Source organism: Falco rusticolus, chromosome 5 (genome assembly GCF_015220075.1).
Source record: "Falco rusticolus isolate bFalRus1 chromosome 5, bFalRus1.pri, whole genome shotgun sequence".
Lineage (NCBI taxonomy): Eukaryota > Metazoa > Chordata > Aves > Falconiformes > Falconidae > Falco > Falco rusticolus.
The window spans coordinates 78121177-78134986 of record NC_051191.1 but is presented as its reverse complement, the minus strand read 5'-3'; the positions used below and the strand labels follow the sequence as shown (position 1 = coordinate 78134986).

At 40.8% G+C, this 13810-nt stretch overlaps 1 protein-coding gene across 1 annotated transcript; it reads right to left on the bottom strand.

Moving 5' to 3' along the window:
• Nucleotides 1-1262: 1262 nt before the first annotated feature.
• On the bottom strand, nt 1263-8125 carry UPK3A (uroplakin 3A). Its single transcript, XM_037390688.1, has 6 exons — nt 8071-8125; nt 7102-7257; nt 4130-4409; nt 2839-2921; nt 2216-2348; nt 1263-1350 (listed from the first exon to the last, which is right to left on the bottom strand). The coding sequence occupies exons 1-6, from the start codon at nt 8123-8125 to the stop codon at nt 1263-1265; spliced, it is 795 nt and encodes a 264-aa protein (XP_037246585.1).
• Nucleotides 8126-13810: the final 5685 nt, after the last annotated feature.

Genomic DNA, 13810 nt, shown 5'->3' with positions numbered 1-13810 from the left:
CCATCCTGACAGTGTTTGACTTCACACAAAGCTTTTATCATACTCTGTAGGGAATAATTCCCACTTCCTAAAATAAGTATCAGTGCAAGATCATCCAGTCATGACAGTGATAGTGAACTACCTATGTTAAAACAGAATCCTTTATTATTTGAGACAGTTTAACAAATATGCTGATAAAGTAGGAAAACATCAATAACAACCAGTGACAGCTCTGTGCTTAGCAGAAGTGCTTGCTGCAATAGGACAGTTACTTGTACATATGCAACAGGAATAAGGTACAGCTTTGAAGCTGGATCTTCAAGTCTTTTGTAGACACAAAACTGTATATGGAAGTTGGCATCAATGGAAAAAAGCAGTACATAACTCAATCCTGGGGCAAAGATTTATTTCTAATCACCAACTGAGATAGCTTAAAAAACCTCACCAGTCTAGATGCTAATATGTGGAGTGCTGGCTTGCAGCTGCCCAAGGTAAAGGTCAGAAATGAGGCTAAGGCTGACAACAGTGAATATACTCATGTGTCCCACTAGAGCAATATCTTCCCTTCACTAGCCTACCAACAAGTTGTATGGATCTCTGAAAGAATGCCTTCTTTGAAACGATTTTGTTAATTTTCATTCCTGCAAAGCTGTTTGAGGGTATTTAAGTATTTGAGATCAGAATTACTTTGGTACATACAGGACAATTTGAACTTGCTTGCTTTCTTTTAGGGAAGGAGAGGAAAAAAGGGAAATCTTATAATAGAAAGAATCACTAAAGTCCTGAGGAAGCAGCAGTAGCTCCCTGTTGTCTACCTTTCAATCCCTAGTTTTCCCTCAGAACATCTTTTCCTAAAGCAACCTGTTTTTCTTTATTCTTCATCAGTTACTATAGAAAAAGGTTGAGACAGGAATAGCTATATCAGGTTCATCTGTTCATGAGAAGCAGATGAGAGGCCTGCAGTAGTGCTTACTCCAGATGAATATACTAGACAACCTCTGATCACACCGCTGAAGTTGAAGGATCTCATGAAGATTCTTTGGGCATTTGATATGTGCTATACAAGGCAATTAACTAAATCAGATCTCATTAGGACAAGACAATATATCATGTACTACAAGACAAAAAAAGTTGTCCTTATTTCATCCATGCAATTCATCTTCAGTTGGCTGGTTGCATTCTGTAGCTTGTTTAAACTAGTGTTGAGTAGAAGAGACAGTCCCATAGGTCTAGCACATGTAGCAATTCAATTGCATTTCCACCCTTCGCTTGAATCAGGTTGTTCACTCAGAGCTTAACTGTGGCCTCTGTTCACTTTGTTGAACAGTCTGAGACACACACCTTGTCTCTGTAGAAGAATCTTCTGGTCCCCTGGTGGGCAAGTGAAAGGCTTTATTAAGTTCCAGTAGAGACTGAGTGGAGCCTACTGTCACAACATTTTGTAAAGGCTGATTGCTACTTAAATAATTTAGTATCAGAGAAGCCCATAGATTATTTTTTAAAAATAATAATTTGCAATGCAGTTTTTGCTTTCCACACCTTTAATCCAGGAGAGCCTGGCAGACCTGAATGAATACACAGCACTTGCATCATTTTCAAGTGAATGAAAGAAGTGGGTGTTAGCAGCCCTGACACCCACCGTTTCTAAAATTTAGTTCATTCCCTCCAGAAGTTCAGTTTAACAATCAGTCAGGCCTCATTGATTTCCCAGGGCAGGAGGCACAGAAGACCAGGAAATATGCACAGACTAGTTGAGTTACACAGCTCCAGCAAAGTCTCACTTATTAATTGAAAGGGGTAACTTGCTTCTCCTGGGGAGGAAGCAAATAAATGAAAATCAAGGCATTTATTAGGACACTATTTAATCTTTACAAATGCCTGCACACCTTGAGACAGTTTCCAAACTCCTGAGCAGATGGAAAGCTGCAATATGTAAGAAAGAATACACAAGCTTTAAGTATGTGCGACAATGCTGGTTTTTTTCCCAGTAGTCCTTACTGAAGTCTAGCAGCTAGTAAGCTTAAACCTGTGTAATAATTACAAGACCTGTTGGTCTTAGGGGAGATTATGATAAAGTAGTCTTTTTCCCATTACAAACTTCCAAATTTGGAGGGCACCATCTGGTCTGTCATCTCAAACAAGACCAGCAACAGTGTCTTGGAGCCATAGGGAAGAAGACTGATGACTGAGGGCTTAGGTACTCTTACTGGAAGTTGTAGGGTATAGCAGTACTTACCTGAGAGCAGAGGATATAGAGGCAAGAAAGCCAGCAAGCAGAAGGAACACAAGAACACTCAGGATTGATGTAATGACAATCATGTCTCCGCTCCTTCGACCAGGCCAGGTATCAATTTTCAAGGGAAGTTTAACTAGAAAAAACATGGAAAGAATGTTCCTATGATCTATTTTTGACCATGAACACCCCTACCAAATAGGAGAAAACTGGTGATTTAGGGGAGGCCAAATGACTATGTCTATACCTGAAGTCTTAGATGATTTACGGGAAACACAATTTATGGGAAACAGTTTTAAGAATCAGTGTCAGCATTTAGGGTCTATAAGTTTTCCTCGGCAGGTTAGCTAATATGACAAGTACCTGTACTACTAAGAAATGTCAGCAGAACCACATACCATGACACACCTCAAATTTGAAACTGCATGTACAAACTTTATCTTTACTAAAAGAACTGTTCTGAAATACACAAAAGTAGAGAATTATTCCATATTTTAAGCCTGCTACTCCAATATTGATAGGCTGACAAAATTGTTAAAACTTTAAGAAAGGACTAGGTATTACTCATATAGTGTCCTAAGGCAAGCACAGATACTCAGAAGATCTGAGCAAAGCCACAGACTTACCTCTTCTGGTTTTGATTGGATCAGACCAGAGAGTCTGGTCTTTCACAATACCTTCAGTGCTGTCTAGCAACACATATTTAAACCTGTGGGAGAAAAGTGTTAGATTAGATATTTCAAATTTGAGCTTCCCTACTAGCATTTTTAAGCTACTGGATTAGCTGGTCAGACTTCAGGTTTTGTCAAAGCATTAGATGGAGGTTGTCAAAGATAACTGACTATTTCCAGAGACCTTATAAAGAACAAATAGAATTAATAATGGAAAAACATTCTATCCTATGTTGTGCACAGTTTGCACTTTGTTCTTGTGCGCCTTGGCAGATTATAGCTTTCCAACAGTTCTTTCAAGCTTGCTATTCCCTGTTGTGAAGGGTCTCTTTATTTAGGACAATGAGTGGTTTTGATTTCCATAGGGAAGTTGAAGATTTTGTCCAACAATAGAGATCTTTGCCACCTTCCTTCCTAGAGGAGATTATTGAAGAGACATGAGATTTGGCAAAGAAATTAAGTTTCCATTCCACAATAGTCTGAGTTATCAGAAATGTCCTGAAGAGACAGAAGATGCAAGACAGTTTTTGCAAAACTAAGGGCCCATAGTATTTCATTTCAGAAGAACATCAGGTTTCCAGAGCAGATGTGGCTCTGTGTGACTGCCGTTTTTACTACAGCTTTTAAATATCTGGCAACAGCAAAACAAGTGTATTGGGTAACAACTGTCAGGGTACCCAAATTCCCCAGATGGCCAGCTTCCCCAGACAACAGGGGTCAAACAAGTATGCAAGCCACCTGGCTTTTACTGTGAAGTCCAGTAACATTAGGGGCTTCTTGGAGCTGGAGACCAAGGAGAACTTTGGTTCTGCAGAATCCCATCAAAACAGAGCCAGCAGAGCCAGATCCATGTCTGCAACTTGGCAGAATCATCTAACACAAAATACACTGTGAATACTCTCAACATCACTTTCCAGTGAAAATCCTTTTCTACCAGCACTTTCTAATCAGATGCTGTTACCAGATTGCCTTCACCAACACAGGTATAGAACCAGCAGTTCTTACGTGAATTTTCCTACTGATCCGTGAATTTAACCTGATGGAGCTCACTCACCACTGTTAGAGCACCATCTTCAGGGTGCTAGACCAAAGGCAAGCAATCTTCCTAACTCCCCTTGCAATAAAGCATTTCAGTTAGGGACTGGTAATTCACGTCACACCATAACAAAGGAACATAACAGGCTCAACATTGCTTCCTATTGTGTTTTAAGAGTAGCAATCACCTTGTAAGAAATAAGAATTATACCTGTATGTCGTGTCTGGTGCAAGAGGTGGGTTACAGACAGCTAGGAAGTTTGGGTCATACAAACAAGTCCCATCATCCCCAATTCTGAAGAGGTATTGTTTCAGGACATCGGAAACTTTGTTGACATCTCCTACATCAGCAAGCTTAGGAGGCGACGTGCAACTGGGTACATTGAACAAGGCAGCCTTGTAAGGTCCAAGCTGCCCCCCGCTTGTTTGTTGGAAGGTGCTGTCGAGTGGTTTGCTCCTGTTATCAGTCACCAGGGAGCTTATCACACTTGCTGCAGGAGAAATGCTTTTTAACAAGGTTGTTAGACCTAGTTCAGTTCTTCCCATTCACCGAGTTTATTTGGCAACTACCCCAAAACACTCAAAAGGGAAACAAAAAATCTGCTACCAGTTTGGCTGTGTAGTGATCCTACCCCCTCCTTCTTATTTGTTGATGAAGCTCTTTACACTTGTCCCTCAGAAACTGTGAAGGATCCACAGCATATCACAGAGCAAGACTTTTTAGAAGTCACCCTCCCAAAATTCCTTTTTTTCCAAGAAGAATCTGATTGAGTAGGGTCACAAAGGCTGCTCTTCCTCCATGCCACATAGGGTTCCAGTAAACATTCAGTAAATCCTGCCATCTCAGATTTGATACCATAACCAAGGCAGAATTCCTCTAGAGTCACAACTCTCCTGTCTCCTAGAGCAGAAACCCTTAGACCTCTGGTCACACAGCAGCTGGACCTCCCAGAACTACACAGTACACAGACCAGTGTGTAGAGGCTGCGTAAACAAATGCAGTACCTACATTTCTGGCCATCCAGGCATGTTCCTGCTTCCAGACAGCATGCCTCAGGAAGTCTGAAAGTCCTCACTGCTTCAAGCAAAGTGTAAATCTGTACCCAGCCCTACAGCATAGTTTGAAAGCTCAATTGCAGCTCTCAAACCTTTCCTGCTGCAAAGCCAAAGCACAAGTTCAAAGAGGTGTTCCCAAATTCTGCAACCGCAGGTTGAAGTTTTTTCTGGGGGAGCCCCCTCCAGGTAGGTGTTCAGTGCTGTCAGCAGTAAAGGAATGCTAGTTTTCCCAAAGCTGTGATGCACTAGGAACTACTTCGGTTTGGAAGCATTCTGCTGTGCTTCTGGAGCAGAGTTCTTGCAACTGCTTGGTCATGAGAAGTTTTTAGCTATTATCCAATGCAAAATTAAACCTGTTTTAAAAGGGAGAAGTTTCTAGCAAAGGTTAGAAATAAAACTTAAGGGTCAGTGCTCAAGTTAGTTGAGCTCTGACACCCCTCTCTTCAATGGGAGTCAACAACATGAAAGAAAATACTAGCTAAGACATGCTCTATTCTTAGGCTTGCTTCCCAAAATTGTAACACTTGTCGCAGTTAGGTCTCCAGTAACTCAGCTTGGCTCTGGTAAGCAAGTAAGAGCTTAAAACTAAAAATAAGCAAGTTTGTTGTATGGTTGTTTTTTTTTTCTCTGGGGTGAGTGTGTGTGTGTTTGGTTGGGTTTTGTTTGTTTTTTTTTTTTTTAACTTTACTAGGTAGATCAAGTCTGATAATGACATTAACAAGATTAATGACATTAACAAGATCAGAGCTAAAAGTTCCATTACTTCTTCAGAAATTTGCTAGACTCTTGGCTTTGTAGCAGGCTGACACATTTCCTTACCAGCAGATCTGAAGATAAGGTGTTAAGAAAATTAACTTCTCTTAAGTTTTCCTTCTCCCTGCTCCAGGAGACATCCAAGGGTGAACCAATGTGTTTCTCTGCAGACCAGAGACAAATCCAAACAAAATTCCTCCCAGTCTGCCAAGTAACAAGGTTTCATCTGCTTGCCTTAAAAGCAGCAGATTTCTCCGCATATAACCCCCTTTTGTAGGGATTCACCCATCTGTGTAGGAACTTTTGCCAGAGAATCTGCAGATGGGTGGTTGATGTAATTTCTAACACAAAATATCGTAATTGCAGGTATAACTAGGTATCAACAGCCTTTTAATTATAACACACTTACAGCCTGTTTTAGTCATACAAAGATGTGCACTTCGGCCATGGAATGTGTCTCAGAACTTTGTGCATTCACTGGTGCCTATATTAGCTGTATGGGATGGTGTCTCTGTTATGACATCTACTCATCCAAGGCCTCCTCCTTCCACCTTACCCAAAGTGGCAACAATCAGCAGTGAAAGTTTTAAGACTGTTTCATTTATTGGCCGATTTCTCTACTGCCCCCTCAAGATGTCTTCTCTGTGCCTCTCAGAAAAGGAGGCTGCATAGAGCCTTCAGGGTAGAAGGCATGATATAGGGAAGTAAGTTATTTCTGTCAGCTTATGGAGTAGCTCTAGCTGGCATTCAAAAGAGTCTGCCAGAACAGCAGGGAACAGAGAAAGCAGCTCTTGGTCACTGCCAGCAATGTTTCATTGCCAAGCAGTTATCAAATTCATTTTATGAATGAATCTATGAGCCAGGCATCTTTGACTGCAAGTCTAGCATGGCTTGCCTTTGTCTACAGAAAAATAAAGGTAGTCCTTCCACAGGCTGGCAACACTAACTATGAAGCAAACTGCAGCAATTACCGGGTTTCTCTCAGCAGGTTTACTTAGGGGAATTCAGGCTTTTATACAAGGCATTGACATTTAGACAAAGATAAGGTATTGGACTGTGGATCACTTGGTTTCATTAGCAAGATTTGGGCAAATATTTGTAGCTGATAGTGCTGCTTCACACATACTGGGTCAGCTAGCATAGTACTAACACTTGCTATCATTAATCAGTCCCATTGAAATACTACAGTTACTTATATATTTTATAATACCCTAGAGAAAACAGAGGCCAGAGGCTCAGCTGGCACATAACTTACATCTACAAATTTTTCTCTGTGCTCCCGTTCAGACCCACTCCCATCATATTGTGAAGAATTGCTTGCAATAGCCACACGATGTAGTTATCTTCCAGAAAGGCATAATGCTGGATACTCACCTGATTCCTTCATTGCGTACAGGTTGATGACATAAGATTTATTTGGATACAATGAGCTGTCAAACATACAGAAAGGTTTTTCTAGAGCAACTGTAGTAAGAGTGGGATTGTTTGTAGCAAGCTGAGGGGCTGCAAGCTGAGGTTTCAGGCTTTGATCTAGAACAGAAAGTTACCAAAAAAGTATAAAAAACCTTTCTCCTCTCCCCCTGCAATCTCTGACTCAAAAGGGAGGATCTGGCAGTGCTAACAACATAAAAGCATACAAGGGGGATGTGAACTGCAGCTGAGCAGGAAACAGCCCACCTGCCTGGTGAAACTTTGAGAGTTAGGGGGTTTTGCTTTAATCAAAATGGGGACAAGGATTTAGGGAGGGAGGTAAGAGATGTTGCTTCTCAAAAATATGGCTCACCACCTCAGAAGGACAAAGACCTCATTATAGGGGAGGCTTGAACACACATACAGTCTCCCTCTTCCAGTGGCAGCACCAAAAGCAATGCTGTCAGTTCTAGAATGCTTTAGCACTAAGGAGTCTTAGTAAGCATTTTAAGACTAGACTTGTTAACATAAAGAGTGAGAGACTGAGCAAAGCCTTACGGAAGGGAAAACTGTCTGGGAGAGGCACTGGAAAGAGCAAGCAGTACTGGAATAGAGTTTATATCAGACACTCCCTTCTCCCCACACAAGCTCATCCCAACTCATCTCCTGGGAATATTAACTACAAACAAAAAGAAAGATTCAGTAGTTCCTCCTCTTTCCCAGCCTAGCTACGGTAGAGACACCTTACCAATCTTGCAGCAGAATGCACGTTTGAAGCCCTAAACTCCTCTCCCAACACATGTTCTAGAGCAGAAAGTTGACACCCAAGACAAAACAAAAAAAACATGAAAGAAACAGAAAGGGAAGAGATAGAGAGCAGAAAAAAAGAGGGGGGGGGGGGGAAGGGGAAGACTGTAGATAGATGTCTCTTACCTGCACACAGCTGTCCCAAGCAGCAAAAGGCTAATACAACCCAAGAGCTACACATGCTTGAGCCCTCCAGAAACTTGTCACAAAACAAAACAAAAATGCTGAGAGGCAGCCCCCACTGAAGAGCTCCCAGATCCACTTACTCCTTGGTGTCAACCACACCAACTCCTCTCCTCAAGGCCCCTGTAGTTAGAATTTACCTACCCCCTCAGCACCTCCCTATACGCAAATTGTCTCTCCTGCTCAGGTGTCGCCAGTCCCCCAGCTATTATCTGCTCCGAGGTGAGGAAGGGTATTACAGCTTTGATTTCCAGTTGATACTAGGCATCAGTGTAGTTCTCAGCAGTGCTGTGGGTGTAAAGAAGGTTTTCTCCCTACCTGTGCTATTGATAGGTGGCTTTGTTCTTTACCTTCTTCTGTCTAAAAACTTTTGAAATCTCTCATGTAGGGAAAATTTGGAACTAAGTATCTGAACCCTGCATCCAGTGTGCATCATGGATGGTTTTGATTTAGAGCTCTAAATTTGGGCAGCCTTAATAGAGGTTACAATTGCCTTCTGAATTGTGTTTCCTGGGTTACATCCTGAAAAACAAAAGCCTTCTGCTTCTGGTTAACTCTAATGTGATTCAGGGCACCTACGTGAAGAGCAAACCATGCAGAAATCTGAATCTGACCTGTTGTACCAAATTGCTCAGCTAAGAATATACTTGATGAGTAACTGCTATTATGAATAGTCTATTACATAAGAGATCAGATTACAAAATTATTGATCACCTACTTAAAACAGGCTGAGGAGAAAGTATCAGCAAGCTTTTATAGAATTAAAGGGGCTAACATGATGTCACTGCAGCAACTCCAGGTTTACACTAATATCACTACAGTTACATTACCGAATCCATCTCCTTTACTGATATGCCATGGGCCCCAGAAATCTGTTTGAAATATGTAATCAAATGATTATAATGCAATTTCCGCCCCATACGTGCCTTATTTTGTTTCAAATTCTGCATGTCGTCTTCAGCGTGTTTGGTTTGACTTTTTTCTCACATTACTTTTGAGGGAGAATACTGAATACAGGAGTTACCCTGCACTTGCACTGTTATAGAGTAAGAAAGAGTTGTATTATTCTTTCTCACTCTATAAATGCAGTCTAAGTCTATGCTGGCATAAATACTCAGGTAAATCAGACTAAGCCAGAAAAGATCTTACCCTTCTGTCTTTTATTCCTAGGAATATGATTGTTAACATTTACACTAGGGGAATTACTTGTATAAACTTGATACTGATCTGCTCAAGAGTGTTTTTACCCCTTAAAGCAATATAATAATGCACAAAAGTTGCAAGGGTTCTGACTCCACAGTAAAAGCAGAGAGTAAGAACAACAGGATCTCTTTCTCCATCATAAAATCAATGTTTTCTCCAAACAGTGGTTCCTGTAAAACCAGACCCTGAATTCTTTAGACAGGTAATCCTTTGAGAGCAATCAGCAGCAGCTTTTTTCCCCCTTTAGACAGAAAATAGACACCAGGACATATTGGTTGGTAGGGAAAAATAAATATTCTACTTCATGGCATGCAAGCCACTTGCACGTGCTACAAAATACTCTTCTGAGTTTTATCAGAAAACACTGCTCCCTCATTCACTTTCTAAAGCATCAAAACAGGCAACAAACAAAAAAAATCTAAAAAATAAAGATTAAGGCCCAGAATCACAACAATTTTTTTTTATTTAAAGGTAACAGTTTTATTTCTTAGATTCACAGCCATCAAACAGTAAATCCAGTACTTATTACTCAGGCAAAACCCTGCATGACCTTCTTGGAGTCTTGCCTGGATGAAGAGTGTGGCAAACTGCTCCTTGGGCTACAGTCATTCGAACTGTTGCTCAGGCAATTAATTTTATAACAGCCAGGAGTATGTCAGTAGAGCTGCTCATCACAGAAAGTTAATCACCTTTCAAAGTGGATACAGGATAACAATTTTAGCCATTATTTTTCATGAGGCTAGTTCTTCAAGCCATCATGATTTACTTGAGTACAAGGCCATCTGGTGCTCTGGTGGAATTCAGCAGTCACAATAAGGTGGGGGTAACATTGCCTGTGTTGTGAGATTTTAGAATTATTGGGTTTGTTCCATGCTCAGAAGAATCTCAAACAAAAGTAGAAAATTAACATGACAATAAACTCTCTCAGCTCCATCTGTGCTGGCAGATGTGTCCTAAATTAGGACCAGATCTCATCCTTGCTTACATTTGTGTAAATCCACATTAACTCCACTTGAGTCAGGGGAGCTGGACTGGATTTAAAGGGTGTTACTGCAAACAAACTTAACCTCAGTATAATTAGTGTTCCCTGAAGGAGGCACAGGGGAAGAAACCAATGTAAATTCCTATGTCTTTGTTTAACAATGCCAATTTTCTTGCTCTGTGTAGCCTTGTGGGCAATTCAGGAGTAATTCATAGAAGCCTCCTGAGCCAGTTTGGATTGATGGCTCTGTGAGAACAAAATTTTAGCCTTGGCTTTCCAGGGCTGTGAGAAGCCTGTAAAGGTTTGAGGAGGATAAGGCCTGGAGTCCAAAAGGCCACGCAAAGTGTGCAACCCTCCAAGATCTGAAGTCCAAACTTTCTTTACATTGTCTGTTGTGGGTGTAGTGGAGATAGCCCTCCATACTCTGCTGTGCTCCATCTTTCCAGTCCACTGCATGGGCTAAAATGTATAGGCTATTTGCAGCCCAGCTCCATGTAGAGACATTACAGTGTTTAATAAAGAGATTAAAAAGCATGGTGGTGATCTAACAGTCAAGAGATAATCTAATCCAAAGGGTGAGAAAGATGAATGAAACATATAATCTGTTTTAAAGTATTTTGAAAAACCTCACTGGTTTTCTACATAGCTATTATTAGCTTGTAATTTCCTGCAGGTATCCTGGTGGGTGTAGACCTTGAGGAATGTGCTGAAAGAGGAGTAATGCCTTTGTGAATTAATTTTTTAAAAGCATTCTATGAATATGGCAGATCTGGAAGAGAATGAAGAGGCAGTTAAAAAAAAGTTGATAAAACAAGTGATCAAGGCTTGGGAGAGTGGTGGAGAGCTGACAGTTAAAAATGGAGAAGTACAGAAATGCAGCATTATAAAATATTGTGAAAGCGAAGACAAGTTGGAATGAGAAACAATGGAAAAAAATTTCCTTCTGTCCATCACTGTTCTTCAGACATGATCTGGCAGGAACTATAATCACCTCTGTTGCTGAGTCTTATGCATCATCTGGTCTGCAGAGGTTAACCACAAGGGAAGCAGCTGTAATACTGCTGTTACGACAAGAACATCTGTCCAATTGAGAGTGGCACTGAAACCAAAAAATCTATTCAAAGAGGTTACTGGTCAGCTACTACAGACTTCAGAAGTGGTTGTTCTGGGGGCTGATATTAGTAACAGAATGTTATGGGCAGTGTCTGAAAATCCAGGCTATCCTGGCAATGTACATTTTCATCCAATGGTAAATAAATTTCAGTCACTACTGCACTGTATTTGTATCAGAAGGCTGAAGATAAAAGGGAGAAATTTCCCATTTATCCAGGAAGAAAACTCCTCACTGAAGCAGGAGGTGAAATACCGCTTATGACATTTCTTTCTCTCAAAGTCTTCCCAGAATACTTGAAGGGAGTAGGAGACTTACATCTCACATGATCTGCTGCACAAAGGCCACACAGATGCCTCGTACAGTTGTGCAGTTCTGAAATCTCTTTGATATGTCTTTGGCTTCCTGGAGAAGTACTTCTGTCCTTTGTTGCTGCCACAAGGGGCATTCATTTCTGATCATGAAATCTACATACCTGTTAACATGGCCTTGGGATTTATTTTCAGGGTCTGTCTTACTCCTTTCATAATAAAGTCCCTTTGTGCGTATGGACTGTGAATCACCAGAAGAGCTCTGCAAACTGTTTTGTTAAAAAGGGACCGATGTGATGGAGATAATCCCCATCCTACATTCACTAAGCACAGGAACAGACTTACGTGCTGAGTAGGGTCCCATCTGTGCACAGATCAGTGCAGCATGACTCACTGAACCACTGATCTCCTTAAATTAGAAATCTTTCATGTGTCCATAAGGAAATATGAAGGCTCAGTTAAAAAGATGAGAACTTGGAACTTATTTTATCATCTGGTGGCAATTAATTTTGTGCAAACCTGAAAGGTCAGGCAGTGAAAACATCAGAAAAGGAAAAATAACTTTCTTCTTAAGAAATCAGGGCTACACCATTGTCTAATATAAATTGGCACGGCTTCATTGAGGTAAATTTCTTACAAACAGAAGAACCAGTTCTTCTTGCATTCCTCTCATAAATCACGTGTAAGATCTTATCACTGCAGTAAACCCCAAACACAGAACACTGAAACATCTGCAACTTGGAGGAGCCAGGGGTTAAAATGAAAGGCCTCATTGTAACACAGAAGTTATTGTTTTCTTTGCTGAGGAAATGTCTTACTATCTACAGTTACCTGCTTGAACTTTCATCTCATACTGGTAAGAACCACTAAGAAGCACTTCTTTTTGTGAACCTCTTTGGGTTTACATGATAGTGTGGATGTCCCTAATAAAAGCAAGCACCATTGGCTGCAGCCTTCTCAGAACTTCCCCTTGTGATGGTTCGTTTGTGCCAGGCAAGTCAATGTAGGTTGGTCCCACACTTCTTCACTTACAGAATGATATTTCCCTACTTCAGTGAATCCATTGTTGGTTGAGGGGCTTGTCCTAAACATCAATAATAATGTGGAGTCACACTGTTGTAGAATAGAAAGAAGAGAAAGTATCTTTAGTAATTCAGAGTGGTTAGGTAATTGTGTGCTGCATTTATGACCAAAGCAACATGTTTTTCATGAAGAATAAAGGTAAGATGATGGGGGGTGGGCGGTGGGGGTGGGGGTGGGGCAGTTAATCTTCCTGGTCTGTGAACTGGCTACATTCCCTAGGCTGCAGTTTCTGTTAACTGGCTTTGTATTAGCTGTGTTGGCATGATGTGTGTCCATGCAATGACCCGTTCCTTCGCTGATGAGAGGAAGCAGGCCTCCCCAAGTGGTGGGTGTAATCCCTCACTTGTGTCCTCAGGCTGCTCTTGATTATTCATATAATGAAGCCCTTTTAATTTAATTCTACCAGGAAAATAAAACTCAGCTTTCTGGGTCTGCAAGAAAGAGTGAATTTTAATGACATGAAACTTGATTAATATTTGAGGTTTGAGAATGATCTCTCTGTAATGGCTGAGGCTCAGGCTCTTCCCTCACAAAGATTTTTGGGGGAAGGTTGAAATACCTCTCTAAATCTAGAGTCTTGAAATATCACTTCATGAAGTCAGTTTAATTCCCTTGAGATTCAGCTGAACTTTGGTGCAATAGCTGTGGTTTTATATGAATGTGAAGTATAACACAATGAGGCTCCTGTACTGATCAGTGTGCCAAATTCCACCGCAGACAGGCCAGGGTAAAAGTTTTCTAACAAAATGATGAATTAGTCCATAATGTTGTAATTAAAAATGGAAAAAGCTTTCTGTTAGGACTTCCTTTACTTACTGAATTGTAACCCACTAGCTAATTCATGGTTCCTAGAAGGACAAAAAGTGTATGCTGTTTTTGACTAAAGTCTTTATGTTGTAGCTGAAATGCTTTATGGTAAATTCTGAAAGATGCCGCTTGAAGTTAACAACCAGATAAAAACCCCAAAACCAGAACTACCCCCTAAAAAGAGGT

Bases quoted from the DNA above. Each gene is read 5' to 3' on its own strand.
- UPK3A (XM_037390688.1), bottom strand. From the start codon at position 8,125: ATGTGTAGCTCTTGGGTTGTATTAGCCTTTTGCTGCTTGGGACAGCTG. The intron at 7,258-8,070 runs GTAAGAGACATC...TTTCTGTTCTAG, and splicing joins CTTGGGACAGCTGTGTGCAG to ATCAAAGCCTGAAACCTCAG. The intron at 2,922-4,129 runs GTATAATTCTTA...TTTCTCCCACAG, and splicing joins GCACCAGACACGACATACAG to GTTTAAATATGTGTTGCTAG.